Source organism: Peromyscus eremicus, chromosome 9 (assembly GCF_949786415.1).
Source record: "Peromyscus eremicus chromosome 9, PerEre_H2_v1, whole genome shotgun sequence".
In the NCBI taxonomy this organism is placed as follows: domain Eukaryota; kingdom Metazoa; phylum Chordata; class Mammalia; order Rodentia; family Cricetidae; genus Peromyscus; species Peromyscus eremicus.
In genome coordinates, this window is record NC_081425.1 from 65545981 (window position 1) to 65562529 (window position 16549).

General features: G+C 41.3%; 1 protein-coding gene across 2 annotated transcripts in view; it reads right to left on the reverse strand.

The window, feature by feature from the left end:
* Mphosph8 (M-phase phosphoprotein 8) overlaps nucleotides 1-16549 on the reverse strand; it is a 31640-nt gene that overhangs the window by 5497 nt on the left and 9594 nt on the right. For both annotated transcript variants that reach the window (XM_059273577.1, XM_059273575.1), the window contains exons 4-10: nucleotides 14894-14993; nucleotides 12210-12458; nucleotides 8431-8556; nucleotides 8268-8356; nucleotides 5078-5218; nucleotides 4507-4593; nucleotides 2455-2609 (exon numbers count right to left, since the gene is read on the reverse strand). In XM_059273577.1, the coding sequence (XP_059129560.1) occupies nucleotides 2455-2609; nucleotides 4507-4593; nucleotides 5078-5218; nucleotides 8268-8356; nucleotides 8431-8556; nucleotides 12210-12458; nucleotides 14894-14993 (947 nt within the window). The remainder of the gene's footprint in view (nucleotides 1-2454; nucleotides 2610-4506; nucleotides 4594-5077; nucleotides 5219-8267; nucleotides 8357-8430; nucleotides 8557-12209; nucleotides 12459-14893; nucleotides 14994-16549) is intronic.

The following is a 16549-nucleotide window of genomic DNA, read 5'->3' on the forward strand; positions in this document are numbered from 1 at the left end:
CCAGCCTGGGCTAGAGAGACCCTATTTTTTAATGTAGATGTCCTGAATTATTACACTGTACCACATAAATATCAACAAATTAAAAAACTTCAGCTACCCTGATTTGGTCATTACACACTGTGTACTGTATCAATATAATACTGTATCCTACTATACAATTAAAGTTTAAAATATATACATTAGGGGTTGGGGATGTAGCTCAGTTGGTAGGGTGCTTGCTTAGCATGCATGAAACCCAGAGTTTGATCACTAGCCCCACATAAATCAGGTGTGATGGCATGCATCTATAATCCTGGTACTTAGGAGGAAGTCAAGAAGATTAGAAGGTCAAGGCCAGCCTCAGCTACAGTGAGTCTGAGGCTAGACTGGAATACATGAGACCCTGCCTTCTCTTCCCCACCCCTGTAAAAGAAAACCACAAAAAGATGTATTTATGCCCATAAAGCCTTCCCACTAACTTTGCTTTTTAACTTTTTTTTCTTCTTCCCTGAGACAGGGTTTCTCTGTGTAGCCTTGGCTGGTCTGGAACTCACTCTGTAGACTAGGCTGGCCTTGAACTCAGAGATCTGCCTTCCTCTGCCTCCTGAGTGTTGGGATTAAAGATGTATGCTGCTGCCACCACTCAGCGCTACTGTATACCTTTTTAACTTTATTTTTTGCAGTACCTAGGCCCCTGCACATGGTTAAGACAAGTGCTCTACCACTAAGCTTTATCCCTAGCCCTGACTTCCCCTTTTAGAAACTGCTTTTCTGATTCTAGGTTGTGTGTAGGCCAGGACAGCACTGTGTGCCATCTCTATCACTCTCTGCCCTATTCCTTTGAAGCAGGTCTCTCTCTGAATCTGGGATCCACTATCCAGTTAGGCTGGCAGCCAGACACCCCCAGCAACCTCCTGTCTCCACTGTTCCAGTGCTGTGCTAACAGATGTGAACAAGACCATGGCCACGCACCTTGTTCACGTGGGTGCATATCAAGCATTCTTTCCACTCTGCTCCCCACCTCTCCGGCCTCTCTTCACTTTTTACAATGAGATAGAATTTTACTACATTGCTCAGACTGGTCTTGACCTCTTTCTGTAGCCCAAGTAGAGCTTGAACTTGGAATCCTTATACTTTAGCTGCCTGAGTAGCTGGGATTATTTATACCTGAACCACACAACCCAGCACTACCTTTGTGAAAAGGAATTACAACTGTGGCCTCAGTTGACTTCCCTCCCATGAGGTGGCCTTTAAATTTCCTTTTCATCCATCTCCTCTTGTTGGAACAGTAGTTTGCACAAGGGCCACTTTTACTCAGTCTTCTCCATAATACTGGCCTTCTTTGAAACAGTGTCACAAAATTCACGTAGCATTTGGCTAATGCATGAATGAAAAATTAGAAATAAGAGCCTCTTAGTCCTGAGGAAAGAAGAAGGCTGGGCACCCCACTGCCAGGTGCTCTGCAGTTACCCATGTGTTCAGAGAAAAAAAAGGGATGAACTGGCTTCCAGAGATTCTTTATGGGAATGCCAAGGACAGGCTGTCAAATAGACACACCAGGCAAGATGCAACTCAGTCCCTTGCCTAGAATTTACTTTACTTTCTGTTTAGAATACATGGTGTCTAGTTTTCAAGCTCAGAAGGCCAGGGTGGCTACTTCCAGATTGTCTCACCAGGGACCTGTAGGAATAAGGACCCCATCTTCTCTAGCAGCGTTTTTTTGGCAGGTGTTGTCAAAAAATTTTGTGTTTATGTGGTACTAGGGATGGAACCATAGGCTTTAGCACATGCTAGGCAAAAGCTCTACCACAGAACCACACCCCAGTCCATCAAAAGAATTCTTCAGTGAGAAAGGTAAACTTCTAATACGGTTCAAAATGCACTTTAAAAATAATGCACTAGAATAGAGAGCTGTTGAGGAAGACACAGATGTCAACCTCTGGTCTCCAACGGAAGACACAGATGTCAACCTCTGGTCTCCACGTGCATGCACACACACATACACACGCAAAGTGTTAGCCAAATTAAGAGTGGACATAACTTTTTTGAGAAAGAGTCTTTACAGTCTAGGCCAGCCATGAACTAGCTATGTAGCCAAGGAGCCAAGCCTCCTAAATGCTATTATAACACATGCCACCATGCTTGGTTTTAAGAAGTGCTGAGGATTAAACCCAGGGCTCTGCACACATTACGTAAGCACTTTACTAAGCTACATCTCTAGTCCTAGATTTAACATTTTAAGGAGATGTTCCCAGGGTTTTCTAAGATTTTAGTAGCCTGTACGAATATGCACCTAATAAATATGCCAATTGCTAAATGCATCATCTACTGAAGAGAGAAACCCAACAGGATTTTTTGAACATTTTGAATCTTTTTTGAACATTTTCCTACACAAACTATTCCAAATACGATGGCTTAAATAAACAGCCATTATCTCACTCTGACTTAACCATGGCACATTCACCTGACACTTACGTTTCCAAATGGCTCTTCAGCAGTTCGTATACAAGCACATTGTTACACTGTTTTGCAAAGTATAATGCACTATTTTGGTGCTTTGACAAAATATTGCAGTCAGCTCCACATTCAATCACAAGGCGTACAATGTCCGAATTTCCTCTTTTACATGCCTAGGTCAGAAAAGAGGAGTGGCAATTTCTTCATTGCAGATCGTAATAACTTCAGTAGGTGTGGGTAGTTTTCCCCACATAGGTCTGGCAGCTCTTTTTCATAATAGAGAAGGGAAGACACCCAGTGCCAGGTCTTACCCAACATTAGCAACAGGGCAGCATTGAAGAAGTATACTAGAGGCTTCAGTGAGGAGTAGTAGCCTCCAGGATAAATGCCCTGACACTTCACTGGGCTCTAGACTTTCATCTACAGCCCCACCCCATCTTTCCCAGCACCCTGTTTTACCTTTCAATGGTGCCCTCTCACAGAGGGACACTCAGCTCCTGCTTGGCCTTTGGCTGCCAGAGCTCCCTAACTCAGCAAAATCAGCTATTACCTGTTACCAAGTTCTGCAAATACAACCCCCTACAATGCTGGAGAACCGCTCACTTGATCCCTGTTACTATTTAGGTACAGATTAATATTACTTCACTTACTACAGGAACATCCCTCTCCAAGTTTGAAAGGGCTGTCTTTTCCTGAATCTACCCTCCTTCCTGAACTAACCTACCCCTTAATCTTGGTATTTCTTTCTCAGTCTCCCAAGTGCCCTCAGGAGTACTCACAATCCTGTATGGTCTTGTAGAAAACACTGCACTTTACCTTCCTGTGCTCTTTCTTCTACTGAGGTGCAACTGTCTGCTGTCTAGTAGTTTCTCAGTAAGACAGTGCTCTGAAGTGCTACCTCTGGTCTACATATGTGGTAATAACAGACATACAAACAAAGACTTAAGACTCCTGAATAAAAGGACTGTTTACACAAACTCAAATCAGGCATAGGAGGGCCTCACAAAGCAATGACCAAGGCCTTAAGGGTCTGACAGGAGGCCCAGGAGAAAGAAAGAACCCAGGTTATTAGAAGACAGGGCTCAGGACAAGCCTGGGGTTGTACTGCAATCCACCTCTCTGCTCATACCTGACAAATACAGACAAATCCCTGCTTAGATCACAGCTTATGCAAGGCTGTACCTCAGGGAAGAGAGAAGACAGAGTCACTTATGGACACCTGGATCTGCTGAGTCCTAGCAGCACTATGAACCAGAAACCTGGAACTACTGCAGAGGAAGGAACCACTCTGGTCTGAGGCCAGTGAGGTACATGCAACCTACCACTCAAAGGGTACAAGCAGGGAGGCTGGGAGCAGCAGGAAGACTCAACAATCTTCAACTCAAAACATGTCTGCAAACCACAACTCCAAAGGAGGTAGATTCGCCAAATACAAAGTAATGAGAGTACATCATATTCCTTTGCTATTCCCAGGCCTCTAAACCTGTGAAGATGGATGCTGAGCACCCTTTCATGTGACTACAGGATTCCTGGTTGTATAGTCACGGCATCTTTGGAGTACCTTTGGCACAATTATCCAATTCCTGCTATATTCAGCTGAATACGTATGGACCTCTGATGTCAGTTTCTTAACTGGCATTCGACATACTAATTGCTTCTAGGAAAAGCCTATCTCCGTCTAGCTTAGCACACAAACTCTTTCTTGGTCTTGGGGAATGAGAATCCACCCAAGACACCTATCTATAAATCTCTAATAAATTACACTCTTTGCAGCCCTGGATCTCTCTGCCTCTTTCCAGTACCTTCTGCTTCTAGCAGAGAGTTCTCAGTCACTTAACACCAGCAGCCCCTTCCATCTCTCCTGACTCAGTGCCTACCACTTCCACCCCATGACTCTTGCTGGGTCCCTTAGACTGAGCTTATTCTAGTACATCACTGACCCCACACTACTGCTCTGCTGATCCACGTCTACTCCACGGGAGCTGCTGAATTCCAGGGACTTCCTTGTTCCTATGATTTCCCCAGTCTGCAGTACCAACATCAATACCCAGTGTGAAACTGAAGACTTACTTTCATGAGTGCAGTCTCACCATTGCTTTGCTGGACATTTACAAAAGCTCCAGCTTCCAAAAGGATAGCCACAGTGGTTAAAAAATTCTATTAAAAAACAAGAAACAAATTTAATTCCAAAAATTCCTTAACAGACAGACCTATCTTTTAGATGTTCTGAAATCAGGAAAAAACTCAGCAGATTCCATGCAGGTGAATGGCCACTGTCTCCCTGACTCTTCACTGTAGGCTACAGGTGCCCACTTGCTGAGCCTGGTCCCCTCACTGATGTGCTACCAAGTGCCATGGAAGTCTACCCCTTGGCTTCCATGTGAGAATTCTACATGGGAGTCTTCTAAATCACTTAAGATTGAAATAAATACTGTCAGGGTAACTAGAGATTGTACTCATTATAAATTATCAACTGGGTAAGTCACATTTTAAATCTGATTACAAAGTACTGCTAATAGCAAAAATTAATTCATGTGTCAGACTCACTGAAACCACAAAGTAAGGCTACGTAACATATGCCCATTATATTTCACTACAAAAACAGCTTCTCAGTGTTCCTTCATGCAGTCACGTCTCAAACCTTTTCAGCGGCATGAATGAGGGCTGTGGTCCCGTTTTTCTGGCGCCCATTCACTTTTGCACCTTTGGTGATAAGGAGTCTCAGCAGGTCATCTTGCCCTCCTGCTGCAGCCAGCATCACCAGCGTCATCCCGCTAGAATCCTGTGAGTTCGTCAATGAGAAACCATGTAGTCTTTAATCAGAAACATTTTAGAAGCAAGTCTCTGCTGTCAAGATGTTTCAATGAGAAATCACTGAAGTACTTTGATTTAAGCATCCACTTAGGCTAGTTAGCTACTTAGCTTAATAATTAATCAGAAATTAATAATCTTTAGGATTTTTTTTACATGTGTTCATAGTGGGGAAGGTGTGCAGATGCATATAGAGGCCATTTGTTTTCATCAAATGCTTGCTACCTTAATTAAGATTCATTTATATTATTTTTAATCATGTAGTATATCTGTGTATCTCTGGGGGTGGGGAGGTGTATGTAAGTCCAGAAGACATCAGATCCCTGATCTGTAGTTCCAGGGATTGTGAGCACCACCCAGCAGGTGTGCTGAGAACTGAAGTGCAGCTCTCTGCAAGCATACTCTTAATCACTGAGCCACCTCTCTAGCCCCTCTCCACCTATTTTTTGAAACAAGGTTTCTCATCAAATTCAACACTCACTGATTGAGCTACACTGACTGGCCAGCAAGCCCAAGGAATGTACCTATCTCTGCCTCCCAGATAGGCGCTGCTATTTGTGCCAGGAATCCAAACTCAGGTCTTTCATGCTTGAGTGGCAAGTGCTTTTCTGACTGAGCCACATCCCCAGCCCTAGAATTTACAAAATTTGTGTATATGACGTGTGGGCACAAGGACTGTGCATAGGTAGAGATCAGATGCCAAACTAGGCACTTGCCTTTCACCTTGTTAAAAGCAAGGTCAATTCTTGTGCACTACTGCACACAGCAGGATTTCTCCTGTCTCTACTTCCTATTTTGCTGGGATCAAAAATGCAAGCAACTGAGCCTGGATTTATGTGGATTCTGGGGATTCAAACTCGGGTCCTCACACTTGATGACAGCCTTTTACACACTAAGCCCATCTCCCTATCTCCTAGAGTTTTAGAAAGATAAAAGTTGCCGTCAGGCATGGTGGTACACCTTTAATCCCAACATTCAAGGCAGAGGCAAGTAGACTTCTCTGAGTACAGGCCTGTGAGGGATATACAGTGAGATCCTGTTTCAAAAAATAAATAAATAAGATAAAATAAACATTGCCATTAGATTTTACAACCGCCCTGTATAAAAAGCAAATATAGTGGCTCATGCACTTGGAAGGTGGAGGCAGAAGGATTTCTGCAAGTTTGTGGCCAATCTGAACTACATACACATTGAATTTTAGGCCAACCTGGGCCAAAGGGGGAAAAATTAAGGGGCTGGAGAGATGGCTCTGTGGTTAAGAGCACTTGTTGCTCTTACAGAAGACTCATTTCAATTCTCAGCATCCACATGGCAGCTCACAACTAGCTGACCCCTCTCTAGTCTCTGCAGGCTCCTCCATGCACATGATGCACAGACATATAATTAGGCACACACATACACATTAAAATTAAATAAGGCCTGGAGAGATGGCTCAGTAGGTAGTATACTGGCTGTTCTCTCTGAGGTCTTGAGTTTAATTCCCAGCACCCACATGGCAGCTAACAACTATAACCGTAGTCCCAGGAGAACTGATGCCCTCTTTTGTGTACAGGCACACATGCAGACAAAACAATCATATATATAAAAATATAGAGAGAGCTGGGCGATGGTGGCGCACGCCTTTAATCCCAGCACTTGGGAGGCAGAGGCAGGAGGATCTTTGTGAGTTGAGGACAGCCCGGTCTACAGAGCAAGATCCAGGAAAGGCTCAAAGCTACAGAGAGAAACCCTGTCTCGAAAAACAAAAACAAAACAAACTATATATATAAATATATATATAACCAAAAAAACAGTCATAAAATTTATCAACAGATGTACCTATATAATGTAGAAATTACTAGAGCCAGGTGTACTTGAGAAGTTTAGGCAAGAGAATCACTACAAGTTCAAGGCTAGTCTGGGCTATATAATGAAACTCTGCATAAGAAAAAAATTCTCCGCACAATTCAGGTCTCACCTAAAAGGCAAAGGAAAAAACTCCAATATGCTTCCATGTAAAAAGAAAAAACAAAAACCCATACACATTGGTCTATGAAAAATCTTAAGTGACAATGGAAAGCTGGGCAACTGCTATATGCGCTATCATCAAAAGCATACAACAGCCACACAAAGGGAAGTTCTCTTACACCCTTACCACTGCAGCATAGGACAGTCCCAGACACACCTTGCATGAGAAATGTAGACCTAAGTATTTAAACACTTGTTTGCCAGCTGGTGGCACTCAATGTGCAGCCTTGCTCTGCGACACAGCCGTGCCCACTTATAGTTCCCTGTGGGGTGTGAGCTCTCTACTTCCTGCTCTTGCCATCGTACCTGCTGCTGCCATGACTCTTTGCCAAGATGGACTCCTAACCTCTGGAACAGTTTGCCCAACCAAATAAACTCTCCTTTTTTTTTTTTTTTTAAAAAGATTTATTTATTATGTATGCAGTGTTCTGCCTGCATGTGTGCCTGCAGGCCAGAAGAGGGCACCAGATCTCATTGTGGATGGTTGTGAGCCACCATGTGGTTGCTGGGAATTGAACTCAGGACCTCTGGAAGAGCAGTCAGTGCTCTTAACCTCTGAGCCATCTCTCCAGCCCCAACTCTCCCTTTTTTAAGTTGCCTCTGATCATAGCCTTTTATTACAGCAACAGAAAAGTAAATAACAGCTGGGCGTTGGTGGCGCACGCCTTTAATCCCAGCACTCAGGAGGCAGAGCCAGGCGGATCTCTGTGAGTTTAAGGCCAGCCTGGGCTACAGAGTGAGTTCCAGGACAGCCAGGGCTGTTGAACCGAGAAACCTTGTTCTGAAAAACCAAAAAAAAAAAAAACCCAAAAAACAAAAAAACTACTTAAACCAGTCATTTTAGAGAGCTGGAATTTCAGGGATTCTAATGTACACTTACAGCCTATAGAATTTTGACCTTTAAAATGTGAACATGTATTTACTTTTCTAAGAAAAAAACTGAACTACCACATTGTGTCAAAACTATTATATTCCATGCTTTTTGTGAGATTTCCCTCCCAAGAACATAGTACCTCTTGATCTAAGTTGTATTCTTCATTTGAGTTCAGTGCAACCTTCACAGCAATATAATCTCCATTTTTCACAGCATCCCTCAACAAATCTATAATGAAAAGAAAGGTGCATTAGATTTTATAAATCTAAATTTGTGGAAGAGACAAATATACAATCACTCACTACTTGGAATCGTATTTGTTGTGGTAAAGGTCTCATCTTCCCCATCAAGATGCTTTTGAAAATCTTCTAATTTCATCCACTCCAACTGCAGGTCCATACCCAAACTCAAAATCTGTTGCCTGCCATCTGGAATATATAAAGGCATCATTAACATATAATCTTATGGAGTATTAAAAAAAAACAAAAAACAAAGCAAAACAAAAAACCAAAAAATCCATAAGGCTGATATTAAACTTGTCTCATTTTAAACAAACTTTTATGTATACTGCATTAGAATGCCCATGTTCAACACTGTAACACATACTCATCTGCATACTCAGGGTAGTCTAAAATGTCTAGTTACTTTAATAAAATGAAAACCAGAGCATAGACTGGTGGCTAACCTCAAACCCCAGCACTTGAGAGGCTCAGGCAGTAGGGCTATCTATGGTAAGCCTAACCTGGGCTTCAGTGTGAGACTGTCTCAGGAAACAAACACAAGCTGGGCAGTGGTGGCACACGCCTTTAATCCCAGGGCTCGGGAGGCAGAGGCAGGCAGATCTCTTGAGTTCGAGGCCAGTATGGTCTACAGAGCGAGTTCTAGGACAGCCAGGGCTACAAGAGAAACCCTGTCTAGAAAAAAATAAAATAAAATAAAAAGGCAACACAAAAAGAAACAAACAACAAAACCCAGTTAGCCAGGTATGGTGGCACATGCTTGTAACCCCAACATCCAGGAAGCCAGGAAGATTGTCACAGGTTTGAGGCTAACCTAGTCTACACAGTGAGTTCTAGACAAGTCAGAGCAACATAGCAAGACTTTGTCTTTAAGAAAAAAAAGACAAGGAAAGAAGAAAAAAACAAACAAGGCAAATATTTGATGGCAAGAGTAGGATTTTTTTTCCTTAAAAATCAATTCTTAAACTTTATACAGGTTAGGAAGATAACCTACCGAAGAAAGGAAATCTGGAAAAACTGTGCCAATAAGTAACTTTTTCCAAAACGCCCTTCTCTTTGCTAACTCCATCACAGAAACTGAATGGATAGATGAAGGTCCATCAACGCCAAGCTTAACACTATCAGCTTATTGTGATGATGAGAGCTTGGCTACAGCAGCAGCTTGGCTTACACTGTGGCTCAGTTCATCTAACACTGTTCATTTCTATCCCATGCTCAATGCTACTTCTGGACCTGAAGATTCACTTTCTATATTTTTAATAAAAAAGAAAAGCCAGGTGGTGGTAGTGCATGCCTCTAATCCCAACACTCGGGAGGCAGAGGTAGGCAGATCTCTGAGTTCCAGGACATCCAGGGCTACCCAGAGAAACCCTGTCTCAAAAAACAAAGAGAAAAGAAAAAACAGAATACCAAAGAATGAATGCACAATGAATACAAACATTAATGCATGCTTATGACCATACCTGGCTATTCTTTATGGTGTTACCTACATCGGGAGTCTCGGTTAGAATCTGGATTGATCACACCCTTTGTAAAATTAGTTGGTGACAATCTACTTAAAAACTGTATTTTTGCCTGTTTCTGAGCTTCCAGCATCTTAAATGACAGCTTTGATGACTTGTAACTGTTTTTACACTTCTTAAGGGGGAGAGTGGAGGACACATGCCACAGCATAGTGTAGAAGTCACTAGTCTGTGTCCTCCTTCACACTGCAGGCCCTGGACACCAAACTCAGGTCACCAGGCTTGATGACAAGCATTTTACTTGCTGGGCCATTTTGTTGGCATCTTTTTCTTTTGTTAAGAAATCTTTGGGACTGGAGAAATGGATCAGCAGGTAAAAGCACTGGCTATTCTTCAGAGGACTGGGGTTCGATTCCCAGCACCCACATTGTAGCTCATAACTTCCTAGAACTCAGTCACACATGATACACAGACATACATGAAGGCAAAGCACCCATATATATAAAAACAGTTAAAAAAAACATCTTTGGAGATAGTAAGATAGCTCAGCAGGTAAGGCAGTTGCTTGGCAAGCCTGGCCACCTGAATTCTGTCCCCAACCCCATGGTTGAAGGAACCACTCCTAGAAGCAGTCCCCTGGCTTGCATACATATGCAGTGGTATATAACTGTATGTGCAGTGTTTCACATATTTACAGTCTTTCCCTACCCCAAAGTCAGAAACCTTAGCTCCATGACTACTAGCATCTAAAGTGGCCCTATTCTATTAAGGATTTGACTTTCACATAAGAGTTTATGTGTGTGGATAATCTATTATCCTAAAATAGCGACTAAGAGCGTGTTTGTTCTATCAGCCCAAGTCTGGGACATGTGTCAACTTTTCTCTGTCTCACAGCTATGCATGAGCCTGACTGAAGACTCTGATGTACTAATCAATACAATCTTCCTAGTGCTGAGTAAATAAGGTTTTTTGTTTTGTTTTTAAATAAAAAGAAATATGTATGGGTGTTTTTCTTGAACGTATTTCTGTGACATGCATGTAGTACCCTTGGAGGCCAGAAGAGGGTATAAGATCCTATGAAAATGGAGCTACTGATGGCTGTGAGCAGCCAAGTGGGTGCTGGGAATTGAACCTGGGTCCTCTCTGCAGGAGCAGCCATCTCTCCAGCCCAACTGTTACAGTTTATTTATATAGTAGACTTGGACCACTACTGACAGAATTGTATTTGGCTTCTGAGTCTTCCACATAAATCTCAGAGTTGGTATTTGTAAACTCTTTGGAAAATTATTTTGTTTTTGCAGTGTTGAGAGTGGAAACCAGGGCCCTGCACTTTGTCACTGAGCTAGATTTCTAGCCAGTGCTAGGAGTTTGATTCTAACCAGATGCAGGATATGATCAGCTTGAAGTAAATGATAAATCTGTAAAATGTTTTTCTATTAATAAAAATGGCAAAGATTTTAATAAATTCCTTGAAGTGGTGGAGATCAAACCTAGGTCTTCACATAAGCCAGCCGAGCAGATTTTAGTGACTTCCAAGAAATGTTTTACAATTTTCTCCATAGAGATCTTGTGTTATTTATCTCTTAAAATATTCTTAGCCGGGCGGTGGTGGTGCACGCCTTTAATCCCAGCACTCGGGAGGCAAAGGCAGGAGGATCTCTGTGAGTTCGAGGCCAGCCTGGTCTACAGAGTGAGATCCAGGACAAGCACCAAAACTACACAGAGAAGCCCTGTCTTGAAAAACAAACAAACAAACAAACAAACAAACAAACAAACAAAAATCAAGCTATCTCATTTATACTTATTATACAGGTACACATCTAAATTTCTCCTTCCCATAGCTTCTGCATTTTGTATTCTACACAAGACCCTTCCTTTCTCAAAATGTTCCCAGGATAACATTTACAACAGTCTCACTTATATTTCCTATTTTCTGCAAAGTTAAAAATACACAGCAGGGAGTGATGGCACATATCTACTGTCCCAACACTCAGGAGGTATAGATAGGAGGATGCTGAGTGCACAGCTACATGTCCTTGAATCCCTAGGTAGCTGTGGATAACCTTGAATTCTCAGTTCTCTTGTCACTACCTACTGAGGGCCAGTGTCACCATGCATAGTTTTTATCTGATCATTTTTGGAATAAAATCTCAAGATAAAAAATTAAGCTGGAAAATAGAAATTTCTATAGTTAAGTGTATTATAAGAACTTAGGAAATATTTGATGCATTTAGATGTCAAAGAACGACCTAAGTCTTCAATATTAAGTTATTCAGGAGATCCAACTAAAATCTTTATTACATTCTGAGGGAAGAGTAGATAATATGGGGCACACAACACTCCTAAGTTACTCTACTGAACCATGCCAGGCAAACTCACCAGAATTCTCATCCGTTTGGCATCCACTGTCTGAGACTTCCTGATCCCCTTCTGCAGCAATGTATGCCCATGTGTCCGTCTCATCTCTAGCAGTTCTTTCTTTAAGTGAACACTTGTCCTTGGTTTTGTGATCATCTGTAGTTTTATAATCCACTGGGATTTCTTCTCTTTTCCAATTATTCTCAAGAACATCATTTTTGTCTTCTGTTTTTTTAAATAAATCAAATGCACTTCTGATTTCCTTAAATGCTAGTTCAAAAATTAAAGCCAATGGTTAACTATAAGTTGCAAATTTATGTTACAATTAAAAAAAAATCTGTATTCATATTGAATAAACATCTTTTCTGTAGTTTTACTAATACTTGCCTTGGTTACAAAGCAAAGTAAGATTTACTATCAAAGTCACAAAATCATTTTAACTAGTCTTTTCACTGGCTTCTCAGTATCCAGAAAGCTATGACAAAGGTGTATTCAAATCTGCTTGGGTAACTTTTTCTCCTTCCTTCATGTTTTTTTTTTTTTTTGGGGGGGGGGTGTGATTTCCGCGTGCACACTAGACACATCCTATCAGACCAGATCCTTCATCTTTTATGCCAATTTCAAGTGCATTTTTTTTGCCTTAAATGAAACCGCTATTTATTTTATGTATGTGGAGTGCTGAGTCTGGTTTCCAATATCCCTGCTGGTAAAAACCTATATAACCAGCACTTAACAACCCTTTCAAATTGTCTAGTGCTTTACGTATTTTTTCCTACCCCCCCCCCCACGCCCATTTTTGGTACTAAGGATAAAAGCCAAGACCTTGCATGCTAAGCACATTCTACCACTAATCTATCCAGTTTCCCCCCCATTTCTTTTTTAGTTCAAAGCTAGTGAATTTGGTGGCTTTATCAGGTGCATGGTCCGTGCTCTCACATCATGTTCCTTTCCCCATTCAGCACCGGTTTCTGCACAGGCTCTAGGACAGTCACACATGCCTTTGCCAGGAGGAAGGGTGGGGGTGTGACTAGGAAGGCTGAGATTCCTTCCTTCAGTAGTTCTTTGTCACAATACAGCACAGTAGGGCAGAACACCTGATCAGCAAGCAGTGTTCACTCTAGACATCCTACCCAAATATTAATTTGGAAGTATTTTGAATCTCCAACAAATCTCTGAAATATAGTGTTTCTTGCATTGTTCAAAATAGATGCAGTCCTTATTGTTACTTTATGTAAGAGCCACTAAGATACATGGTATTACTACTGCCATGTCTGAGTCTAGACCTAAAATAAAATCTACTTTTACAACTGGAGATGCAGCTAATAAGCACTTGCTTACATGAATAAGACCCTGAGTTCCACCTCTAACCTGGGGAGGGAAAGGAGTATTACAAATGTATGCAGCTGGCCAGGTTCTGTGAGTTTGAGGCCAGCCTAGAAAAAACAAAACACCTCAAGTCAGGAAAGCTGAAGAAATGACAAAAACGTGTAAGAAGGCCTACTGTGCAATCATGAGACCTGAGTTCAAATCCCCCAAATAAAAAAAGCTGGACATGCCTAAAACTCTGAACTATGTGGGGTGTGGACAAGCAGATTGCTGGGGCTTGCTGACTGGCAATTTACCCCCAGACTCAGAAGACCCTGGCTCAAGGGTAGGTAAGTGGCGAGTGACAGAGCAGTAAACCCCATGTCTTCCTCTGGCCTCTGAGTGCATGGGGCCAATGCCCACACACACCTGCCTGCACACATACATATACACCAAACACTAGAGAAACTGGAAATACCCCCAAATTAAACTTGAGTACCAATAGGAAACTATAAGTAGAAAATTACACTTTTAATTTCATATGAGAGCACAAAAACACTGAAACACTAAAAATATTTATACATAATGTACATATAAAATAAAATTTGGATTTAGACTTGGGTTCATTCCTAAAAAATCTAATTATATGTACATATATCATTGAACCAGAATGAAAAATGAGAAACACTTTTTGTCCCAAATATTTCAGAGAAAGGACACTCAATCTTTATAATAAACTAAATTTTTGTTTGTTTTTTGAAACACGGTTTTTCTGTGATGCTCTGGCTGTCTTGGAACTACCTCTGTAGACCAGACTGACCTTGAACTCAGAGATCCAACTGCCTCTGGAATTAAAAGTGTTTGCCATCACTGCCCAGCAATAAGCTAAGTTATTAAAGTGTAAAGCTCTAAATTCCTTGAAGAACAAAATCTTATAACATGACAGGGTAGAAAAGAGCTTATCTTTCAGGGTAAACTAAGTCCTTTATACAGAAGGTGAGTTAGACATTTACTGCTCTTGCAAAGGACTCTAGCTGGGTTCCCAGGACCCATAAAGTGGCTCACAACCATCCATAACTCCAGTTGCAAGGGATCCAATGCCCTCTTCGAGCCCTCAAGGACTCCTGCATACACGTGCACATATATACACCCAGGCACACATATACATAGAAAATCAATGAATAATTCTGCTTATTTATTTATTCATTTGTTTGTTTATTTGAGGCAGTTTTTCCTGGCTGTCCTGGAACTCTCTCTGTAAAGAAGGCTGGCTTCAAACTCAGAGATCTGACTGCCTCTGCCTCTGGAATGCTGGGATTAAAGGTGTGTGTCGCCACCATCCGGCAATTAATAATTTCTTAAATGATGGTAATGAACATGAAAATATTTTTTACACTTACATTTTAATCCCTTTGGCTCTTTTCGGCATTTTTCTTCTTTGTCCAAATCATACCTTTTCTGGTATTTTTCTTTGGGTTCATTTTTTTTCATTTCTTTTTCCTAAAGAAAGACAATACAAAACCCAAAACAAGAATAGATAAAAAGCTGATACTGTATATTTGCAAACCAAAATATTCAAGCATCCACATCTATCTACAAATACTTCAGCACACAGCTGGTGATTATTCAATTTTTCTCCCACTGCTCCTCCAATCAAGATTATCCTTCAGACATAATAAGCCTATACAAAATGAAACTCAAAACCCAATAACCTGACCAGGTGGTGGTGGCGCACGCCTTTAATCCCAGCACTCGGGAGGCGGAGGCAGGCAGATCTCGGTGAGTTTGAGGCCAGCCTGGTCTACAGAGCGAGATCCAGGACAGGCACCAAAACTACACAGAGAAACCCTGTCTCAAAAAAACAAAACAAAACAAACCCCAAAACCCATCTCCCCATTTTCTTTTAAGAATTTATTATTTAACATGTCTGTGCACAGAATGGTAATGCAAACCTTTAATCCTACACTAGGAAAGCAGGGACAGCGCTATATGAATTCAAGGCCAGCTTGCTCTATACAGTGAGACCTTCTCTCAAAAACAAACAAAAAACACTTGAATATGATCAAAGTTCACTATATACATGTATGAAAATGTCATTGTGAAATCCAATTTTTTGTACAATAAGAACTAAATTGCTACAAAATTTAAAAAAAAAAAAAAAAAAGCCAGGCAGCCCAGCACTTGGGAGGCAGAGCCAGGCAGATCTCTGTGAGTTCAAGGCACAAGCCTGGTCTACAGAGCGAGATCCAGGACAGGCACCAAAACTACACAGGGAAACCCAGCCTCCAACCCCCACCCCCTACTCCCAAAAAAACCTTCATCTTGGGATTGCAGAGATGGTTCAGAGGTTAAGAGCACTTGGTGCTCTTATAAAGGACCTGGGTTCAGTTCCCAGTACCCATTATGAGTAATTCCAGTTCCAGGGGATCTGATGCCCTTTTCTAGACTTTGCAGGCACACACGTGATACAGACAAAACATTCATACAAATAAATCTTTAAAAATTTAACAAAAAACCCAAACTTAAAGCATCCATACTACTTCATTTCTTTACACTCCCTTGTACCCTTGTAAGCACTACAGATAATGCTTTTGTTTTCATTTACATTGTACATGTTTTTTGTTTTGTTTTGTTTTGTTTCTCTATCACATTTTCTGAAGTTTTCCTTCTGGTACACTGACCTTATATTTCAATTGACTATTACAGTCTCCAGGTTGAAAAAAACCAGTATTTTCTAAATCATTTTCCCCATGGACTGTCAAACTTACCCGTTTTTCACTAAGGATAAGACTACCACAAATAATCCTTTAAGTTTTTCCAGACAGGGTCTTGCAATGTAACTCCAGGCTGGTCTCAAATTCCCAATCCCTCTGCTTCCCAAATTCTCAGATTACAGTTATAGACCTGCAAACAGGACCTAATATCTTTCTATAGACCATAGCTTCAACTATGGGGTTATTTAAAACAAATGTCAAGGGAGCAAAAAAATTTTACAACAGAAACACATTTCTGAATGTTCAACAATCAAAAATTAGTTCAAGCTCAAATGCAATGTC